Genomic DNA, 22,878 nt, shown 5'->3' with positions numbered 1-22,878 from the left:
CCTAAAAACTCCTCTATCCCCCTAGCCCGTCACAACAGAAATAGTACTGCAGCAGCCTAGCTCCCTGGTGGAAGATGATTTGGTGTAAAGTGCAGGGAGAAAAAGGGGGGAGAAAAGGGCTGGTATGTTGAAGAGAGGGGGGGGGGGGAGAAGGGTGAGGGGAATGATTCACCAAGGAGAGATGAGTCACAGATGAGCCCATTCACTGAAATGAGAAAAAAGCAGCAAGGGCAGGGGAGGGAGTGTGTGTGAGCGCTCGTTGAGGGGGAGAAGACGCCGCCTGAATTCTGATGCTTTTCTCTCCTCTGATATTTTTTCTCAATGGTGTGTGGGAGTAGGAGAGGTTTATTTCATAATCTCCCTCGCTGCATTGGTTCTTCCTCCCTCCAACGCACAAACAGCATTTCTTAGAGGAACGTGACCACAAAACACGTCCATTCTTTTCACCTCTTTTTAACGTTACGTATTAATTGCTGTCAATGACCATAATTTAGAGCCAAATATGTTAACCAACAGCAACATAGCCAACTGTGGCCATTTACTGTATTATATTATAATGTTTAGGTCCTCAAAAGAGTATGAGGTGCTGATGAGGATGCATGTCATCAACTACTGAGTAGAGTAGCTGTCTCGGCCAATGACAGCTAAACCCAAATTCAATCCATCTTGGTTACCTCTGTAGATATATATATATATTTTTTTTTAAATCGTCCACTTGCCCTTTCGCAACTTTTGTTTAACAACTTTTAACTGGAGCCGCTTATCCTCTTGGTAATTTGTGAAAGAAATGCAGGCAATTCATTCTGGAGAGCTTGTTCCTTTATTTCCTGCTAAGTGCAATGGATGACTCACAGGTGGGTGGGAATTAAGGCTCTCGCTCTTCTGTAGGGAGCTATGACGATGATGCCTCGCACAGTGCAGCCACTCTGCCCTCAGAGGGGATACCCTTTTCTAAATCACCAGGCCCCCGCAAAACTCAACCCACCACTCGAACTGGGTGTGAACGCCAATCTATGTAGCCACATCGCTAATGATGACGTTCCTACCTTTTCAACTGCATAGCCTTTGCTACTGATCTTTTGGTAGGTAATTTCTGCAATCTACACCCCTCCCTGGAGTGATTGGTCATGCTAGACAGTTTCAAGTCATAAATGGCCCATTATAAGAGGTACAATGACGAATCAAGTCACTAGGTTAGTAATCACAGACAGACGTCACCGGAACAGATTTGGGAAGTTCAACAACGAATGGGGTCTGAATATTTTTACTGCACTGTTAGGATCAAGTAACAAACATTTCGTTGCACCCGCTATAACACCAATAAACTTTGATTTGAGCAGAATTAATCATAGTACAGAGAAAGACAATAAAACTTATGGTTTATAAATAAACAATTTGAAGCTCTTATTGGCTCTCTGATATTCTTACAGAAAGTCATCTTAATTAGTGTTAAACTTGCAAGGCAATACATTTTGTTTTTCTCTATCAAAGTCAAATTAAATGCAAAATGTCTTTAAAAAATGCAGTATTTACTTGGCCGTAAGGTACGCCCTCCTCATCACACTCCCTCAGCTCGATGGCCTCGTCTTCATCATCTTCTTCCTCCAAATCGCTCTCTGTGCTCTCGCCCTTCAGGGGGGTCAGCAGGCGTTCTGAAGGGGGCGACGTCTCCCCCGACTCTTCCTTCTGGAGCCTCTGCTCCTGAGGACGCCCCTCCCCCAGACGCTCAGACCCCGCCCCCTCCTCCTGCATCTCCTGCGTCTCTGTGAGCTCCTCCTCCGTCTCCTCAGGGTGGGTGGGTGGTTGGCGAGGAAGCTCCACCCCTTTTGACAGAATCTGGTGTGGTTGACAGATAGGGAGAGTTAATCACTGCTGCCACATGTAGAGTATACTACACCCCCCAGTCCAGTCCAGGCAAATGGCATACAATACTTTTTTTTACCTGCAAACACAACCATAACCTCTAATACTGTAGTGTTTCTTGTAGTGCCCCCTACCTTGTTGAGCTGGTACTGCTTCTGCTTCTCCAGGAAGTGCTGGTGCTGCTGCTGCATGACGAGCTGCTGCAGGGCCTGGGGGCTCTGGGGGAGGGGTGCAGACTGTGTGCGACTCAGGGGCCGGTGGCGTGGTAGCTTGTTCACCGTGCGCATACTGTTGGACACCCGCTCCCCTGTCACCAACGGCGACTGACCGTACATGGGGACTGGAGGGAGAAAGAGTCAGAGAGATGTGTTTCAGAAGAGGCAGTACGTATTTATCTATATTTACCTGCAAGTAGGGCGCTCTGCTGGCGGGGATAAGAGTATAAATATATGTTGGTAGATGTACCTGAGAGGAGGGCACTCTGCTGGCAGGGATAAGAGTATAAATATATGTTGGTAGATGTACCTGAGAGGAGGGCACTCTGCTGGCGGGGATAAGAGTATAAATATATGTTGGTAGATGTACCTGAGAGGAGAGCACTCTGCTGGCGGGGATAAGAGTATAAATATATGTTGGTAGATGTACCTGAGAGGAGGGCACTCTGCTGGCAGGGATAAGAGTATAAATATATGTTGGTAGATGTACCTGAGAGGAGGGCACTCTGCTGGCAGGGATAAGAGTATAAATATATGTTGGTAGATGTACCTGAGAGGAGGGCACTCTGCTGGCGGGGATAAGAGTATAAATATATGTTGGTAGATGTACCTGAGAGGAGGGCACTCTGCTGGCGGGGATAAGAGTATAAATATATGTTGGTAGATGTACCTGAGAGGGCACTCGGCTGGCAGGGATAAGAGTATAAATATATGTTGCTAGATGTACCTGAGAGGGCACTCGGCTGGCAGGGTTATAAGAATACATATATGTTGGTAGATGTACCTGAGAGGAGGGCACTCGGCTGGCAGGGTTATAAGAATACATATATGTTGGTAGATGTACCTGAGAGGAGGGCACTCGGCTGGCAGGGTTATAAGAGTATAAATATATGTTGGTAGATGTACCTGAGAGGAGGGCACTCTGCTGGCAGGGATAAGAGTATAAATATATGTTGGTAGATGTACCTGAGAGGAGGGCACTCTGCTGGCAGGGATATAAGAGTATAAATATATGTTGCTAGATGTACCTGAGAGGAGGAGGGCACTCTGCTGGCAGGGATAAGAGTATAAATATATGTTGGTAGATGTACCTGAGAGGGGGGCACTCTGCTGGCAGGGATAAGAGTATAAATATATGTTGGTAGATGTACCTGAGAGGAGGGCACTCTGCTGGCAGGGATAAGAGTATAAATATATGTTGGTAGATGTACCTGAGAGGAGGGCACTCTGCTGGCGGGGATAAGAGTATAAATATATGTTGGTAGATGTACCTGAGAGGAGGGCACTCTGCTGGCGGGGATAAGAGTATAAATATATGTTGGTAGATGTACCTGAGAGGAGGGCACTCTGCTGGCGGGCCTGCTCCAGCAGGAGGACGTGCTGCAGTAGGGAGGAGTGACTGCTGTGGCTGTTGGGGGCCTGGGTGGAGTCTAAGTCGTGTTGCATCCCAGGTGGCAGGCATGACGCCGGCAGGGACGAGGTGCTGACAAACTTGCCCGTCAGAGCCCCACCCTGACGCATGGTCTGGATGGCCTGCCTCTCCGCCTCCTGCAACAGCTTCTGATTGGCCTGAGGATGGAAGGGGGGTTAACTAAGTCAGAATGTCTACATCAGAGGACAACTCTGGTTCAGGGGAGTGTGTGCTGGTTTCTATTTGACCTCAACTCAGTGGAATGGAGCAGGTTCAGGCAGTTTATTTACGAGTACTTAAAAAAACATTTAAGAAGCTATTTTTAGAACACAAGGTCAGCACTGTAAAAAATTTTGCACATTTATCTTTATGCCAACAGTGACAGGTTCTGACTTCTAAACTTGAAATATTGTTAATCATCAAGTATCCCATGGAAAGGAGAAGGGCCACAGTCTGGTTGTTACAGCAAAAGTTAATGGTTATCTGTAGGAGGAATGTATATGGTGTAGTCAATTAAGGTTGGATATGAGCTAGGGGCTTGGAATGTACTGAGTTAAGGAAAGGCAATCACGTGGTTGTGGTCACTGGTAAGGGTGGAGAGCTGTAGATTAGTGAGGAATGGGGGTCGAGGTCAGGGAGACAGAACAGTTTATTACCCACATCACTTAACTTCCTGCATAGCAATAAATATGTAATGTTTAGAGGGAAGGAGCAGACTTCACCTAAATTGGGGTGTATGTATGTATGTATGTATGTATGTATGTATGTATGTATGTATATACATATATCTGTTCAGCTGTCTGACTCATTGGGTGAATAAACCTTGTTTGAGCTTATCATAGTTGTCCGTGAGTTTTTTACTCTGTTTAATTAGAAACTAACAGCAGCTATGGCTAATTTATTATAACCATTACAGATAACAAATCCTAATTGCTAAATTGCCTCACACATACATACAGTTGAAGTTTACAAACACTTAGGTTGGAGTCATTAAAACTCATTTTTCAACCACTCCACAAATTTCTTGAGAACAAACTATAGTTTTGGCAAGTCGGTTAGGACATCCCCTTTGTGCATGACAAGTAATTTTTCCAACAATTGTTTACAGAGATTATTTCACTCAATCGCAATTCCAGTGGGTCAGAAGTTGACATACACTAAGTTGACTGTGCCTTTAAACAGCTTGGAAAATTCCAGAAAATAATGCCATGGTTTTAGAAGCTTCTGATAGGCTAATTGACATCATTTGAATCAATAGGAGGTGTACCTGTGGATGTATTTCAAGGCCTACCTTCAAACTCAGTGCCTCTTTGCTTGACATCATGGGAAAATCAAAAGAAATCAGCCAAGACCTCAGAAAAAAATTGTAGACCTCTACAAGTCTGGTTCATCCTTGGGAGCAATTTCCAAACGCCTGAAGGTACAACGTTCATCTGTACAAACAATAGTACGCAAGTGTAAACACTGTGGGACCACGCAGCCATCATACCTCTCAGGAAGGAGACGCATTCTGTCTCCTAGAGATGAATGTACTTTGGTGCGAAAAGTGCAAATCAATCCCAGAACCACAGCAAAGGACCTTGTGAAGATGCTGGAGGAAACCGGTACAAAAGTATCTATATCCACAGTAAAACGAGTCCTATATCGACATAACCTGAACGGCCGCTCCAAAACCGCTATAAAAAAGCCAGACTACAGTTTGCAACTGCACATGAGGACAAAGATCGTACTTTTTGGAGAAATGTCCTGTGGTCTGATGAAACAAAAATAGAACTGTTTGACCATAATGACAATCGTTATGTTTGGAGGAAAGGGGGGGGGGGGGGGGCTTGCAAGCCGAAGAACACCATCCCAACCGTGAAGCACGAGGGTGGCAGCATCATGTTGTGGGGGTGCTTTTCTGCAGGAGGGACTGGTGCACTTCACAAAAGAGATGGCATCATGAGGGAGGAAAATTATGTGGAAATATTGAAGCAACATCTCAAGACATCAGTCAGGAAGTTAAAGCTTGGTCGCAAATGTGTCTTCCAAATGGACAAAGACCTCAAGCATACTTCCAAAGTTGTGGCAAAATGGCTTAAGGACAACAAAGTCAAGTTATTGGAGTGGCCATCACAAAGCCCTGACCTCAATCCTATAGAAAAATTTGTGGGCAGAACTGAAAAAGCGTGTGCGAGCAAGGAGGCCTACAAACCTGACTCAGTTACACCAGCTCTGTCAGGAGGAATGGGCCAAAATTCACCCAACTTATTGTGGGAAGCTTGTGGAAGGCTACCCGAAACATTTGACCCAAGTTAAACAATTTAAAGGCAATGCTACCAAATACTAATTGAGTGTATGTAAACTTCTGACCCACTGGGAATGTGATGAAAGAAATAAAAGCTAAATTAAATAATTCTCTCTACTATTATTCTGACATTTCACATTCTTAAAATAAAAGTGATCCTAACTGACCTAAGACAGGGAATTTTTACTAGGATTAAATGTCAGGAATTGTGAAAAACTGAGTTTAAATGTATTTGGCTAAGGTATGTAAACTTCCGACTTCAACTGTGTGTGTGTGTGTGTGTGTGTATTTTTTTCAGACAATAAAAAAAGTGCTATTTAAAGTTAATTTATTGAAACCGTAATATCAACTGGCACTTGCTTGTAGAAGCCTATCTGTGCAATGGCATAGCTTTGTTTTGTTATTTCAGCAGGCAAAATGCTCTTATTTCCCAAACCCTTATCACAAATCAAGAGACCTATTTTATCGTTAAAAAAATACATGTAAAATAACTAAATAATACATAACAGAATATTTTTCCAAATGAAAAAAAAGTGATACGCATCTCACGTCTGGAACAGTTATTCTCAGAGTGATAATTTGAAACGGGGCTCAATTTGACGAGGTGAAATAATTTTTCAGGGTTACAAACCAAAATCTGTCTTTTCGCTATACAGACATTCAAATTTGTTTATTCAGCCTGTTCTTTGGAATTTTCCAAATGGATTAACAATTCCACATTGAACACTGCATGGGGATGAATTACGGCCATGATATCTGTTTGGTGAGTAGGCCTAGACTTAATGATTCTGATAAAAAGGTTTAGGGGGGCTATAGCCTAGGCTAACCAATTCTAAATGGCACTAGTAGTTCACAAAGTAGCATAAGTGGAAAATAGACAAGACACAATCTTTCCAAAACTGCAATGCTCGTTGTTGGAACATATTTCCCTACTTCAGCCAAGCAGTCCATTAAGAATTTGTGATAAAACTGTCGTCATTTGGCAAGGAATGAAGCTTGTGTATCCCATCAGTTAGATGCATTTGTTTCTGTAGGCCTAACGGGAGCTTGTGTGTGCACTCAGCACATGTGTGTAGAGGGAGCGGTTGAAATGCAATTGAGTGAGTGAGACACGGAGGGGAAAGGGAATTTAGGGAGAAGAACTGTGTGATGCTTGGCTTGGTTTTCTTTTTGTTGTGCCCCGCAAATGCACATGTACCAATGGAACACTAGAGTCAAAGCAAATTAACGTCGTCTTCAAGACAACATTTTGATCTCTGGTTGAAGATGGCGTTTTTACATCCGTTCGAGTACTCATGCCTATCCCTAGTTTGTGGTGTTCAGAATTTCAGTCTAGTACTCACTGTGAGGTGCGAGTTGGCTGGCAGGCCCAGGGAGATGTTGGGCAGCGAGGGGGATGTGTAGAGGCTCAGCGGACTGACTGTCCCATCAGCGTTAAGGGTCTGGTGGAGGGACCGCAGCTGTTGCACAGAAAAGAGGGAGGAAAAAGTGATTGAGTGAGAGAAAGTGTGTGAGGGAAAGGGCGAGAGCGCGAACAGAAGAGGAGCAAGGGAGACAACCATCAGGGATTTTCCAGAGAGGGAGAGAGACAGAGTGAAGTCTTCCGGCTCACTAAAACATCCCATCAGTGCATGTATATTTAATCTACCCTAGCAACAACTAGAGAGAGGAAGAAAGAACACAAGATGGATTCCTATCTGACCCTCTGCAGTATAAACAGATAGGACAGGAGCTCTAACCATAGTGTGACTCATTCTTTCAGCTCGCACAACATGTTTCTCTCCAGAGGCCGTCGAGGCTTCCAGTTCCCTTTGAACAAACGGCTGTTATTTGATGTTTGTGCAGGTGTGCTAGCTAGTACCATTTCAGGAGCTTTTGTAACTTGCCATTTAGACTTCACCTGGCTAACACCTGTACAGAAACCCCACATACTATAGATTGTGTCCAAAATCTGGCTTGCCTACTACTTACTAAAAATACATACTGTGTACTAATAGTACTACATACAATTTAGAACGTACGCTTTAGTAAAAACGTATGCCATAATCAACAAATATCAACATACTAATCATCCATTATGAGAAGGCATCATCTAATGTGCAATCGCACTTGTTCCCTGCCAGTTGTTCATTTTAGTAGGCCATATTCTGATTATCAGCTGTTGTCAAACACACCTGAACGCAAAAAGACGATACTCTTCCTCAATAGTGTGCAGCGATTTCTATTCGACGAAAAGCCTAAATGAATATTACATCCTAGAATTTAAAGCATAATAAAAAAAATCACATTTTAATTTATTTTCACATACCCAAAAAGCATTCTATTTAGAACGCAATATGGGTATTTGGACACAGCCATATTTCTCCCTGCCTTTACTTTTTCTCAACAAGGGCCCTTCTCTTTTTAAGCTCCCCCCAGCGAGTGTCAGCCTTCTTCACAGGTTCTCACTGATAATGACGTTATTAGGGGAAGACTGACTCAGCAGAATCCCGATTTGAAACAGGGAAAATAAGGGAAAAAAGTCACCATGCATCACAAACAAGGGGTTGATCCATGGCAAACTGCCCTATTTGTTGTTAAAACAATGTCACGCTCTCCTTTCTGTGTGCGTCTGACCATTTATCAGCCCGGATCTGCTGGGGCGGCGATGACGCAATAACGTTCTTGATGGGGGTGGCTATTTTGGAAAGTTGCACACAGCAGGCTAACAAGGCACTTATGTCATCAGCGGTCGACTGTTTCTCCGCTTCGAGAGAATGGCAGTAATCAAGTATTTTCAGGGAGGGAGGGTAGGGAAAATAAATGGTCTCGGAGATTGACTAATGCTTTTTATTTTTGTTGCCCTACTTTGAGAGAAGAGAGAGGAAGTATTTTTGGGTGTTATAAAATGGCAGGGGGAAGATAGCTGTAAATTGAGTGTTGAGAGAGCTGTCTGAATGAGAGGACAAATGCTCATTTGAATTCAAATCATCAATCCTGTTCTACCAAATAGAAAACACATTTATCGATTAAAACACAGGTCTTCTAAAACAGATATTTGAAGAGGTGGATATGGAGAGTAAGACAGAGTACCTGAGGGCTATAGTGTTCCAGCTACAGCTATTCTGTAAGTAGCATGACTACCAGGAAAAACTCAAGTCACAGGGACAAGAACTGGTAGTTCTGATCAGTGAACTTACAGTATGTTCTGCAATGAAATAGCTAAGGCAGCTAGGCCTATATTTATCTTGTCTTACAAAATGAACAATGGACAAGGTTTTATTATCAAAATGGAGGATAGCAGTCATTCAGAACGCTATGGCTAGCTCTCTCTTCCTCCTACATCCCCTCGTCATTGCTCTCGCTTTCTCTCCCAAGGTTAAGATGTTCCTGGGGCCACTTGCTGCTCAGTGTGCATCAGACCAACCTTCCGCCCCCCCTAGTCTACCAAAGCTTATTTTCAGGCCTTATTCACTGCAGTCAGCCGCTATCCTCTCGCCCTAGTTTACAATTCATCCAAGCACAATGACCATACAAGCATAAAGAATAAGCTACTATTAGCCCTAAAGAACACAGTCTACCTAGTCATGTAACACTCCTCATAAGTCCCCATTGCATTTGATCTATAACTAACAGCAGTGTTGATAAAAACTAAACCAAGTCACCAGGTAGCCTAGTGGTTAGAGAGTTCAGCCAGTAACCGAAAGGTTGCTGGATTGAATCCCCGAGCTGACAAGGGTTTTAATCTGTCGTTCTGCGCCTGAGCAAGGCAGTTAACCCACTGTTCCCCTGGCACTGACGACGTGGATGTCGATTATGGCAGCCCCCCGCATCTCTGATTCAGAGGGGTTGGATTAAATGCGGAAGACACATTTCAGTTGAAGGCATTCAGTTGTGAAACTGACTAGGTATCCCCCTTTCCCAATCAGAATGGGTTCCATTTGAGTCTGTCTTTCAACACTTTTATACTAATGCTTCTAATGTGATGAGACATTTTATAAAGCATGCACTCTGTTGGTCCCTGGTACCACAACCTTTTGTCCAAGCTATAGGTCATGGATTTTGCATGGTGTGTTATAAAAATGCATCAAAACAGACAAACAGCAACACACATTTCAGGGGTTATAAAGTTCCATGGAAGGTAGAATTATATTTTGCAGAGGCGAGGCCCTCCTAGCATCCTCCCACAGCCCTCCCCTCTCTTACCTCGGCGTGGATGTTGGGGACAGAGCCGCTGGAGCCGTTCTCTGCGATGGCGCTGTTGGAGCTGTTGGGCGAGCTGGGCCCGGAGCCAGGGGCACTGCTGCACATGGAGGACACTGCAATGACAATGGAACAGTCCACTCAGAGACAGAACCAATGCAGCATCCCAGGCAGACAGACAACACAGCCAAAACCCTTGTGTGGTACGTCCTTTCTCCAGGCTTGCATCAAACTGTACAAATGTGTGAAGAGAAATGTCTAGGTTTTATCAGGCAGTTTTCTATGAGTATACAGAAAGGTAGAAACAGAATAGACCATCATTGGTAACATATACATGGAATCAGAGAACTAGGAAAAAGGACTTCCCGACGTTTCTCTGACTTTCAAGAGGCCAACATTCTAAGTCCCAATCCGAACGTTCCCAAAAACCCTGTTCCCTTTTTCCCTGCCAGCTAACCCCCCCAAATCCATCCCCTTTTGTCCTATTCAAGCCTTACGTATTAATCTACATCCTACCCTATAGTCCCTGCTATTTTTGTTTGCCTCCAATAAGTCCCTATATTTAGTCCCAGAAAAGCTTCTGCTTTCATTAGCAGATGAAACGGGCGAGTTAAATCAAAAGCCTCTATAAGCATAGCTTCTGTTGTGGTCTCGAGAACAACCAGCATTTATACTATCTCCTATGTTTACATACTAGTTGCCCGTGACATGGAAACGAGCTAATAGTGCAAACCCTTAAACCTAGCATATGGTAGCTAGCTCCAGTACTAGGTCTGTAAAGGCACTGTGTGGCATGTGTATATAGCCAACCTGGCTAAGTGGGTTATATAACTAGGTCCTTCTGGGAAATGAGCTAGAGGTGTAGAGTGCCGCGGCCCCTCCGGATGTCTACTTTTACCATCAGGCCAGAGTTGAAATGAGTGTTTTATGTTAAGTAGGGTGTGATTTTAGATGGTTTATGGTTCACTCAACCAGATGCTTCTCACTGGGGTTGGTTTACAACTATGAAATGGCACAGGGTGTGGAATTCCAGTTGAAGAGTGTACAATGTATTTGTATGTGAGTATGTAAATGCATAATGGATGAGAGTGTAAATGCATGGTGTGTGTGCGCGCTCTCACCAGAGATCTCGATGGCTCTCTTTTTGAAGGTGCTTATCACTGTCCCGTCCTTCCTCCTCAGCAGAGGACTGCTCCGTCTCTCAGCTACCTTCTGTTTTAACCGCGAACGCACCTTCAGATTGGGCTCGGAGGCTGTCGGAGAGAGCGCGCGAGAGAAAGAGATGTGAGCGAGCGCGAGAGAGAGGTGAGTTTAAATTAAAAAGACATACAACAAAACCATAAACGAGCAACAGCTCATACAGAGTCTATCCAAAAGTACTATGGACGGCTACAAATGGGGCTATTTATACATCTTATTGACTGGGGACACTAAGACTGAAATAAACGTCCATTTGCAACTAACCCCTCCTTCACACAACTGCTTTTTCAGCTCATTGTTGATGCAATGAACGACAGACCAAATTAGACTAATGGAAGTAAATAAAAACAGAGGGATTGGACCCAAGGAAGAATACCTGCTGCTTTGGCAAAAGCTAATGGGGATCCAAATAAACCAATAAGGAGGGATGGGAAAAAATAGGAATTGGGGCAATTAAGCAAAAGCCCCGGGTTTAATTTAATTAGCCTCCAATAGCGGTGCTTTCCACTGGACGTCACACTCTCCCCACCTATGTAGACCAGCCAAGACCTTCAGCCCTGATAACATCATGGGCTTTAGTATGGCTTTCATTTGATTAGAAATCAAAAAGTTTGGGGTGAGGACGATCAGAGAGACTGAAGGAAGGAGAATGCACACGCACACACTCAACAGAGTTATACCTTTCAGTCATAATTCCCAGTAAGCACAAGCTAACAAGTCTATGGAAACAATACCAAACAACAACAAGCAATACAATTACATCTAGATCCATGGGATCCTTCAGGATAGACACTCAGCAAGCATATATTTAAGCATGTGTCATGGGTCAGCTTCTCAGACCCAGATTAAGCTTACTGCTGGACTAAAACACATTCATTGGAAAGTCTCCAATCTCCATTTAGTGAACCACCCCACTCCATCGGCTTGTCTGTGGGTGGGCTTAATTATTTACGTGAGTGAGTGTGTATGTGTGTAGCTATTGCCCACCAGTCTTCACCAACACTGCTGCTGTGGTGACTCATTCTGACTCATACCAGCAAAGGAGAAACACTAAAATGTACACACATACCTACTGTCAGACATGGGTAGGTGCCTCAAAGTAATGCAGACCTGCAACCACACACGCACAGTGCATCCACTCACCAGTCTTCCGGAGAGGGAAATCATCCCTGCCCTCGTAGGACCCCAGTAGCGGGGGTAGTTTGTAGGAGGGCGGCGTTCCCGGAGTGTTACTCTGAGGGGGGGAGTTGGGGTCCAGAGAGGTGTGGTGGGCCCCCCTGATGAAGCCATAACAGGTAAGACACCAGATTCAGTTGATACTACTTGTGATGTAGACAAGACATTCTCTGACTAGATTAAAACCTCTTTATCCATTTGGCATGACACCCCCTGAGGAAGGCAAACAAGACATACCACTCTCTGGAGTTCCGAGTATTTTTTAACAGTTCACTCTGGGTCAATGCATCAGTGTAGGAGCTCTAAGAGTCCTAGCTAAGGTATAGCCCTTCCTCCATATTCATTAACCATTAACTTCCATGGCTCTTGGCCAGTCTGCCAGCTAACGTTAGCCAGCTTCAGAACTCAAATTAGATGGCGATGGTTAGGCTCACCAGCATTTATGGGTGAAGGAATGGTTTAGTCCGCCAGGTGTGCCAGGCTCTTTTTTGCTCAGGAGGAACTCCTGGAGCTTCAGCTTCACCTCCGTACTGGCAATGGCACCTTCCGGAACAAACCATCAACACAAAGCTATTATAACTCTAACAAAGACCAACAGCTATGGAGTATGAGGATCTAAACTAGAGCAATAACAGCAGCACTGTATCACTCTATTAAGTAAAAGTGTCTGATAAGACATAGCTACCGTATATTTCACTGTTTACTTTCTGAAAGCTTCTCTTCATACATACACCAGATATCTACTGCTCAGTGTGTGAGTGTGTGTCCTCTATGTGTACTACTCACTCTCTTTGCCCTTCTCCTTGTTGCGTAGCATGAGGAGCTGCTGCTCCAGCCTCTGTTTCTCCAGCTCCTCATGCCTCTGCTGCTCCAGCTTCCTCTTCTGCTCCAGCTCCTGCTGCCGCTTGGCCGCCAGGATCTCCTGCTGCTGCTGCAGGGACGCCAGGGGGAACGAAAGCCAGAGAGAGGGGATGTCAAATGAAGCTCAAACTGACTGCCAGAAACTAACTGATCGGTCCAGTGGCGTGTGGCTAAAGACGTTTCTAACCCCAACCCTTGCCCCCCCACCCACCAGCCTTCCTAAAGCGTATCCCCATTACCTTCAGGTGCTCCTGCAGCTGAACCTCATGCTGGCGTGTCAGCACCTCATGCTGCTTCTGGAACTCAGCGAAGAGAAGCTGTTTCTGAAGCTCCTGCTGCTGCTTGAGGAGGAGCAGTTCATGCTGCAGTTGCTGCTCCCTCATGGCTGGGTCCACCCCTCCACCCAGGGGTCCCAGCCTGGGATCTGTCCTCAGGTCCACGGGACCGCCGCCACCTCCAACACCCTGCTCACTGCCGCCCACAGGGCTCTGCATCCCCGAGGGGAGAGTTGTCTTCACCTCCACAGCTAGATGGAGAAAGGGGTGGAGAGCAGAGAGAGTGGGAAGGAGACAGAAGGAAATGAAGAGAGTAAAGGAGGGCAAGAAGAGAGGGAGACAGAAGGTAAAGGAGGGGAGCAGACAAAGAGAATAAGAAAATAGTTTGTTAAATGGTGATCAAATAAACCACAAATAAAGACTAAGTACAGCAGTTCAATATAGTTTTTTTCAGAAACAAAACAAAAAAATCTTCTGATACTGCGGAAATGACATTTAACTTAGTTTGACTAACATAATACATATGTCTTTTAGCCATGAGGCTTGGCACAGATCTACTGTATCTCACTGAGTGAAGTCAACAAGGGCACACCGAGTAAGTTATAGAGACAATCATTGCAGTGACAACCAGTTTCTATAAGGACAAATATGTCCCATCTAATAGAGTGACCCTGGAAACCGACCGGGTCCATCTTTCAGTGTATTACTGCTTTCAGAAATCAGACCAGGAGTTCAATAATGTTTGGCATGCTAGCTCTCTCTGGAGCCATTGCATAACTCCACCATGATGACAGAGTTCAGTGGAGTTGGACACACTACTGTCGTGCAGTACACACATCAGGAGGAATAAAGTTTGGGGCCTGTTCTTCTCTCTGCTGGCAAAAGTGTGAAGGGTGCATGTTGTATTTAGAACACTTCGGATAGTGTTTAAGTGTACTATTTTAAAAGTATGATTCCACATAAGTGTGTGAGTGCTTATGTGGTTCCTGAATAATTAAATCACAGTATGTACGTTTATACAGCACATACTTCATTAATGACTGAAGGAGCATCTTGGAGTGTTTCCGTGCGACTGTTAACGTGTTACCCACAGAGTCATCACTTCATCAGCTGATGAAGAAGAGTAACAATTCATGGTTTACTAGTTATTCATTTTGTATGGAGCATGTTATCACCATGGATTACAAGGAATCCATCCATCTGTATCACGCTAGGTAACTCTATACTAGTGTGTCGGTGTATGCATTTTGCTCAATAGGAGACAGTATTGAACGGTAGGGATGGGAGCGGACCTTGCTAAAAATAGCCAGGGCAACTATCGATACAAAGAGGGCACACCATTACATAACCTGGGAGGACCACAGTAGGCAGGGCCGGGACGAGGGCAGAAGCCAAGACGAGGGCAGAAGCCAAGACCGGGACGAGGGCAGAAGCCAAGACCGGGACGAGGGCAGAAGCCAAGACGAGGGCAGAAGCCAAGACGATGGCAGAAGCCAAGACCGGGACGAGGGCAGAAGCCAAGACCGGGACGAGGGCAGAAGCCAAGACCGGGACGAGGGCAGAAGCCAAGACCGGGACGAGGGCAGAAGCCAAGACCGGGACGAGGGCAGAAGCCAAGACCGGGACGAGGGCAGAAGCCAAGACCGGGACGAGGGCAGAAGCCAAGACCGGGACGAGGGCAGAAGCCAAGACCGGGACGAGGGCAGAAGCCAAGACCGGGACGAGGGCAGAAGCCAAGACCGGGACGAGGGCAGAAGCCAAGACCGGGACGAGGGCAGAGCCAGGGCACTCTACGACACTTCGGGAGCTTTGTCTCTGATACATTAAGCACAGAGCTGGCAACAACGCACAGCATCCCAAAGCCACTGGCAAGTGCTGCTGCCAAACAGACAAGCAAGCACAGCCACCTGGCAAGTGCTGCTGCCAAACAGACAAGCAAGCACAGCCACCTGGCAAGGGCCACGCTACTGTTTTAGACCTTAAGTCGACAGAGAAATCAGGGATTGGAATGGGCTATTGTGTGCCCCAAGTTGGCTTCCAATGCACCCGACAGTTTCCATTATCCATTTGTTTCACCTTTCATTAACCCTCATTTCAATGTTCACAAGGCTTGACATTGGTGCAGGGTCAGAACTGAGTAGGACAAGACACTAAGGTTTAACATCTCAAACAAATGCAGAAAAAAAACAAATGGAAGAGATTAGTGTGCAGGCAGAGAAGCGCTCAGTCTGCAACAATGGTCAAGGGTAAAGAGGTTGACTGCCGCCCTTGCATTGGTGGATGTAGAGTATTGGATCCCAGCTGTAGGCTAGGACCTAATGAGAAGGCACCGATTCCGTGTCACAGATGGTTAAATCACTCAGTGACCAGATGAGAGAGAAGAGATAGGCTAACTCCTGTGGAAAAAATAAATGGGAGACTGAGGGAGCAGCTAGCACTAGCTGAAAAGCACAAGCACTGCTTTGTGAGTTTGATTCTGAATGCAACGGCATCTATGAGTGGACCTCCAAGCCTGGAGAACTAAACCAGTTATTTTTCATCAAAGTTGCATGTCGTTAAAGATGTATTAATTTCTTTTTTTCTTCTTTTTTTTAATCTAGGGTCAGATAAGGCTGGGAATTGCCAGGGACCTTACGATATCACGACACTTAGGTGCCGATATGTATTGTGATTCACACACACAGCATTTCGATACTGTGATTTTATTGTGATTTGATGTTCCAAACCTATTGCTCACTCATGGTTTAAATTAATCTTAGATTAGACCTAATCTAGAGTTTTTAACTAGGTTTATATAATTAAGCAGATGTTTTGCACCATTTACTTTTTAAAGACTAGATTAGTAAAACACTAAACTACAGGTGTATTTATAAATTCAATTCTGGAGTGCCAGAGTGTGCTCTGGGCAATCGTAAATTCAGAGTGTTTCGCTCTGGCCGATGAGTAGGGTTGATCCGAGCGTTCTGACCACACAACGGCACTCAAGCACCCAAGCTAACTGGCTAATGTTGGCTAGCTTGCTAGCTACTTCCAGGCACAAATGAGAGAACACCTCACTGACTTTTTTACTCACCCTAGCAGAGCTGGTTAGGCTGTGTTCATGTTATCCAGAGCGTTGGTGACTGTGCTGCTGGCAACCATTTAATTATGCTTTTTGCCCATGTTGAATGTAGCCGGTGTCAGTAAACGAGTGTTGAGTGTCAATTCATCAGTTATTCTGCGCTCTGGCACACTCAGACGAGTGCTCTGCTACCGCAGGGCAGCTCTCTAAGCCCTCTACTCTTTAATATTTTTACCAATGACCTGCCACTGGCATTAAACAAAGCATGTGTGTCCATGTATGCTGATGATTCAACTATATACACATCAGCATCCACAGCTAATGAAGTCACTGAAACCCTTAACAAAGAGTTGCAGTCTGTTTTGGAATGGGTAGCCAGTAATAAACTGGTCCTGAACAGCTCTAAAACTAAGAGCAATGTATTTGGTACAAATCATTCCTTATGTGCTCGACCTCAGCTAATTCTGGTAATGAATGGTGTGGCTGTTGAACAAGTTGAGAATACTAAATTACTTGGCATTACCTTAGATTGTAAACTGTCATGGTCAAAACATATAGATTCCATGGTTGCAAAGATGGGGAGAGGTCTAGCTGTAATAAAGAGATGCTCTGCTTTTTTGACACCACACTCCAAAAAGCAAGTTCTGCAGGCTCTAGTTTTGTCTAATCTTGATTATTGTCCAGTCGTGTGGTCCAGCGCTGCAAGGAAAGATCTAGTTGCTGCAGCTGGTCCAAAACAGAGCGGCACGTTTTGCTCCTAATTGCAATCAGAGGGCTGATATAAATACTATGCATGCCAGTCTCTCTTGGCTAAGAGTTGAGGAGAGACTGACTGCATCACTTCTTCTCATAAGAAACATTGTGTTAAAAATCCCAAATTGTTTGCATAGTCAATTTACATACAGCTCTGACACAGCTCTGACACACACACTTATCCCGCCAGACAGGGGTCTTTTCATAGTCCCCAAATCCAGAACAAATTCAAGAAAACATACTGTATTATATAGAGCACTTATTGCATGGAACTTCCATCTCATATTGCTAAAATAAACAGCAAACCTGGTTTTAAAAAAACTGATAAAGCAATGCCTCTCCCCTATTTGACCTAGATGGTGTGTGTATGCATTGATATGTAGGCTACGTGTGCCTTTTTAAAAATGTATGTAGTTCTGTCCTTGTCTAATGATGTTCTGTATGATGTCATTCTGTATTATGTTTCATGTTTGTGTGGACCCCAGGAAGAGTAGCTGCTGCTTTTGCAACAGCTAATGGGGATTCTAATAAAATACCAGACAGCCAGAGTGAATTTACTAACGTACCCTACGACTAGTGAAACGTGTCATAATGGATTTACCATAGAAATATGTTCAAATTCTATTTCTACAGAAACAAACCAGCACTGGTCATTGCTAGTTTGTTAGCTAGCAAGCAAAGTGAGTTTTCACTTCGGGCTAATGATTAAATACATTTTTCACATTTACATTTGACACTTCAGTCATTTAGCTGACGTTCTTATCCAGAGCGACTTAGAAGCAATGTGTGTTAAGTGCCTTGCTCAAGGGCACAGACACATTTTTCATCTAGTCGACTCGGGTTACTGGCCCAATGCTCATAACCGCTAGGCTACCTGCCACAGTCAAAGAGTGAGCCTGCTAGTTGAGTTAAACAAACATGAGAAGAAAAAAAATGTATCACACGGAAAATAAAGCACATACAATGACATTTGATTAACTTAAAACCTCCTCCTTTGGTAGTTTTGATTTAATCCCTAAACTAAGTTTAACAGTTATTTTAAAACAATGGCACAACAATATTACATTAGATCTTGTTTTAAAGTCCAAATTAAACTTAGTTTAGAAGGATTAAATGTAACTATGATTATCTTAAAACTAGGTTGAAAAACTTGGTGCAACAAGATTATAAGAGTTAATCCATGTTGGTGCAGCCCACCCTATACATCGGCTGCAGACAGAAGAGAGCACACAAAAAAAAAAAAATTGATCTGGCAGTGCTGAAAACATGTTAGATCACTATTTTAAAAAGATGGAAAACAAGCTATAGGATGAAAAACACCAGAGTTTTGGCACAGGTACAAATATCGATATATTGTCCAAAAATAATAATTTTGCAACTGTGCTTCAGAGGGAGCCCTTTGTCAAAATGCAAAAACGAATGATTTCGAGTGCGAAACAAATACTTAAATCTGTGTTTTTGTCCTGCAAGCAATTAAGAGTCCTAAATCAGCAACTACCCATTAAGATTGCAAAAATGCTAATACAGGGAAAATAAAATGGATATCGATAACGGTAAAGTGGAATAACAGTTGTTAATCACAATAGCAGTTTGCCTCTAGTACTTTAGTCCACAGAGGCTTAGGGATTAGGCCTCCGAGGTAGACCAGAGAATAGCATACTTGCAACTTAATATTTGGAAGGTGTTCCTAATGTTTGGTATACTCGGTGTACATTCACTTTGTATGTCACAGCATTAGGAAGGATTTTCACCTTAGAGCTTGCTGATTGGAGCGTGCAGAGTTAACCAACAGGGTAATGATCCAATATCTCTGTTGGAGGTCTGGCGGAAGCTTTCGGCTTATTCCAAATAAGATTACTATCCTGTATCAGTCGGCTTCTAAATTTAACCTTCCAGACAATTGTGTGTGTGTGTCAGCCATTTGACATCATTGCGTCCCTTTCTTAAGTCGCCAGGAAAACTTTGGTTGTTGGGTGCCAGCCAACCAAATGAGCTTAACATCGATCACCCAAAACACCTCAGTCAGAGAGAATATAGGGGAGAAGGCATTGAATGAATGAGCCAAAGGGAGAGTGCCTATTGCGATGTACCAGGTATGCCAAATGATAGTCGAGGCCTTGCATTCAAGAAACAATTTACAAATCTGAAATCTGTATGTCAATAATGACTTGTAAAAGCCATCAAAGGTGCTCAATTACACCAACATTGGTGTGACATGATTGGTTGTTGTCAGAGTGGTGCAATGTGCACAGAGGTATTGGGCTCCTTTGCAGTGTTCAAATCCTCAATGAATTTGTAGGCACACAAAATACTTTAATGACACTGTCTGGCTGTGCATTCAAAAGGAATAATTTGGTGTTGCCTGCTCCACTCTGTTTCGAGACAGTGAGCAGAGGGAGTCTGAGGAAAGATACTTTTTGATGATCGGCCCAAATTATCAAACGAGGGAACAGCCGCCAGGAGAACTCACAGGGGAGTTGCATCTGAGGCGGAAGGAACTACCATCAGTCCCATAGCAAATCAGCTATGTGCCAAACAGGTGTGGCGTTAACTCTGCAGCAAAAGATACAGCAACACTTTCTATGAGGTGCTGCATGGTTAACTATAGATGAATAATAAATTTCTTCCTAGCCCAATTGATTATCGAGGCGATTACATGCTTGAGGCGTTAATTTCTCACCCAAGAACTCCACCACCTTGTCCTAGATAGACAGTTGCTAAACTTCTGGGTTCAACTTTGGTTCAGAAGTCTACTTCAAAAGAAAAAACCCAGACAAAACAAAAAAGCAAAAAAAGGGAGGGAAGAAAAAGATAAGAGGAACCAACAGTCTATTTTTGGTCAGAAATGGGACGTTAAGTCACACAGTTTGAACACAGCCAAGAAAAAGAAAAGTAATTTGGATCTTTCTTTTTAAATGAGGCAAAAAGTTGCTTTTAAAATCCTTGGCCTTTATTTAACTAGGCAAATCAGTTAAGAACAAATTCTTATTTTCAATGACGGCCTAGGAACAGTGGGTTGACTGCCTTGTTCAGGGGCAGAACAACAGATCTTTACCTTGTCAGCTCGGGGATTTGATCTTGCAACCTTTCGGTTACAAGTCTGACGCTCTAACCACTAGGCTACCCACTATCCCGCAACAGTATCCACCAGGAATTGTTTAAGTATTGCTTGTGCTCGCTCACCTTATCCTAAATTAAAAATCACACTTTTCCTCTAAGAATTCTATGATATAACCAGAGATGTATGGTCATTTCTAAGTTTGCTGTAACTAAGCTCTATTCTTTGCCATGCGAGTCCTTAAACAACAATTAAAGAAAGCAAGGAGAATGCTCTTGGAGAAACAGCTACCTCAGAATTTAAAGTGTACAAAAAAAAAAACATATTACAGTGTGTTCGCAACCTGACAAGGTGAAAATAGAGGCAAGGGGTGGGGTGGTACCTCCTCGTTAAAAATAAACAAAAGGTATTGCATTGTGTGGTGTTTCAAGGCAGAAACAGAGGAAGAGGTGGGAGGGAGATTTCTGGATAAGGAAGCCAACTAGGCCTAATCAATGAAAGGGTAGATACCCTGGGGGAGGGCCAGGAAACAGAGCACTCAAATTTACTCATCAGATTATATTTTACTCCATGGATTACTGTAATCGCCTGTAAATGAGTCTAAAAATAGCACTCCCCCTGCCTCTCCCCCCATGATGATGGCTGTCTGCATAAAGGGTGTGGGTTTGTGTGTGTATGTACACACACACGTTAGAGGGAGATGGAGTGTATGCAGGATTTAGGGTTAGCTCAATGTTTTAACTTGGCTACAGCTCTGTATCTAGTCTGTGATAAAATCAAAACATACTGTATTCACTCAGTATCCCTGCCTTTGCCAACAGGCAACACTAGTAGACCTAATATTGAAACTATGCTCAACACTCTTACGACTGATGAGAGGCCTTACAGTGCAGTGCAATTGACTGAATAAAAGGGTCTATTTAAATACTTTATTTTGTGTGCCATCATTGGGGAGAGGAAGACCAGTAGATGGCTGTACTGGTTTGCCACAGCCTTTATGTACGACAACCAAAGTTTTCCAAATAAGACAGAAAGATCCATCTCCCAAGGGAGTATTCTAGCTTACACACTTCACTGCGAGCTTTGTGTCACCTAATTATGCCAACCACTCCCGCTCTTCCAGAGCTGGGCGTCATTTTAAACCTCCACTCAAAGCCGTTAGTTATACGAAACGCTGTCACACAAAGGCATGGATTATGCCTCCTCTGCCCCTTCTTCCTCCAATAACGTGGAGGATGTGAGTCTTCTGGAGAGAGGGCCAGAGGAAATCTTTCTTCCTAATCAAATTATCACATTAATTAGGCCCTAGCCAGACAAGGACGGAGGAGAGGAGAGCTACAAGCCAGGAGGGCAAAGCAGGAGTACAATAAGGGTGGAACGAGTTTGACATCCAGGGTGCCCCTGTCCCCTGTTCAGATTGTCAGACTGGTCGTTGATTGGATGGATCAAAGAAAAGTATCAATGAGATAATTTTGTTGCCGTCATGAATTATGCAAACCATTAAATTCAGCCAATAGATGAGCACGCTGCTGCTAAGTGGATGCACAAGCATTTTAGACTCCAGGGGTTCAAGTGGGAACCCCTGCTGTGTTTGGCAATTTTATTTTGATTTAACTAGGCAAGTCAGTTAAGACCAAATTCTTATTTACAATGACGACCTACCCCAGCCAAACCCTAACAACGCTGGGCCAATTGTGCACCGCCCAATCACGGCCGATTTTGATCCGGCCTGGAATCGAACAAGGGTCTGTAGTGACGCCTCTAGCACTGGGAAGCAGTCACTCGGTAGCCCCAATAAACATGTCAGTAAGTAAGAAGTGTCTTTTGGTCTTCTTGTAAAAGGCTTCAATTAGATTCAAGTTGCGGCTTGTCATGCAATAAGTACGTACATTTTCAATTGATACTGTACATTTACTTGTCCGAGGAACCCCTTTGTTTACTATCAAAATGGCTGCACCATAGTATAGCCCAGATCTGCTTCTATCTATAGCTGGAGCCAACGGCACTCTCCCTACACCTGCAATCCGTTCCTTCTTCTCCTCCATTTTCAGAGCGCCCCCGACCCTCATCTCTCGCTCTTCCCTTTCTCTCTCACTCCCAGCAGAGATTAGACACAAGCAGCGACTGAACAAAGTCTGCCTGCAAAAAACGTCGGTTATAAACAACCCTGGATTAATAATGCACTGGGGGGGTAGCAACACACTGCGCTTTTAAAAGCGCACGCTTCTATTTTGGGTTTTTCAACATTTTTGATTGCTGCTCGCTCTGTAGCTTCCAGCCCATCCCTGCTATCTCCGTCTTGGATGCGGATGCTGCAGAGGCAGCTACAAAAGGGAATATGGCGTTCCCTTGCAGAGTACAGGCTTTGATCTAGCTATATCTGTATATGTGGAAAACACAAAGAGCGACTGCCCCTAAAAAATCAACTAATCCCTTTGAACACAGAGTCAGAAACATTTATTATAGTGTGAAAATTGACTACAAAGTGTAAATAGGACAATTTGTCATAAACATCAGTCGTCTAAAACGGAGTTTG

The 22,878-nt window shown here is 44.0% G+C and overlaps 1 protein-coding gene across 3 annotated transcripts in view; it reads right to left on the bottom strand.

Moving 5' to 3' along the window:
- The window catches only part of LOC139565341 (histone deacetylase 5-like), a 91,090-nt gene that overhangs the window by 13,798 nt on the left and 54,414 nt on the right, over window positions 1-22,878 (bottom strand). For all 3 annotated transcript variants that reach the window (XM_071385574.1, XM_071385573.1, XM_071385572.1), the window contains 10 exons: window positions 13,435-13,721; window positions 13,121-13,265; window positions 12,769-12,877; window positions 12,302-12,435; window positions 11,080-11,211; window positions 9,962-10,074; window positions 7,120-7,236; window positions 3,410-3,647; window positions 1,998-2,203; window positions 1,534-1,836 (listed from right to left, as the gene is read on the bottom strand). In XM_071385574.1, the coding sequence (XP_071241675.1) occupies window positions 1,534-1,836; window positions 1,998-2,203; window positions 3,410-3,647; window positions 7,120-7,236; window positions 9,962-10,074; window positions 11,080-11,211; window positions 12,302-12,435; window positions 12,769-12,877; window positions 13,121-13,265; window positions 13,435-13,689 (1,752 nt within the window). In that variant the 5' untranslated portion in view covers window positions 13,690-13,721. The remainder of the gene's footprint in view (window positions 1-1,533; window positions 1,837-1,997; window positions 2,204-3,409; window positions 3,648-7,119; window positions 7,237-9,961; window positions 10,075-11,079; window positions 11,212-12,301; window positions 12,436-12,768; window positions 12,878-13,120; window positions 13,266-13,434; window positions 13,722-22,878) is intronic.

Source organism: Salvelinus alpinus, chromosome 36, assembly GCF_045679555.1.
Source record: "Salvelinus alpinus chromosome 36, SLU_Salpinus.1, whole genome shotgun sequence".
Lineage (NCBI taxonomy): Eukaryota > Metazoa > Chordata > Actinopteri > Salmoniformes > Salmonidae > Salvelinus > Salvelinus alpinus.
This window is presented reverse-complemented; position numbering and strand designations above follow the sequence as displayed.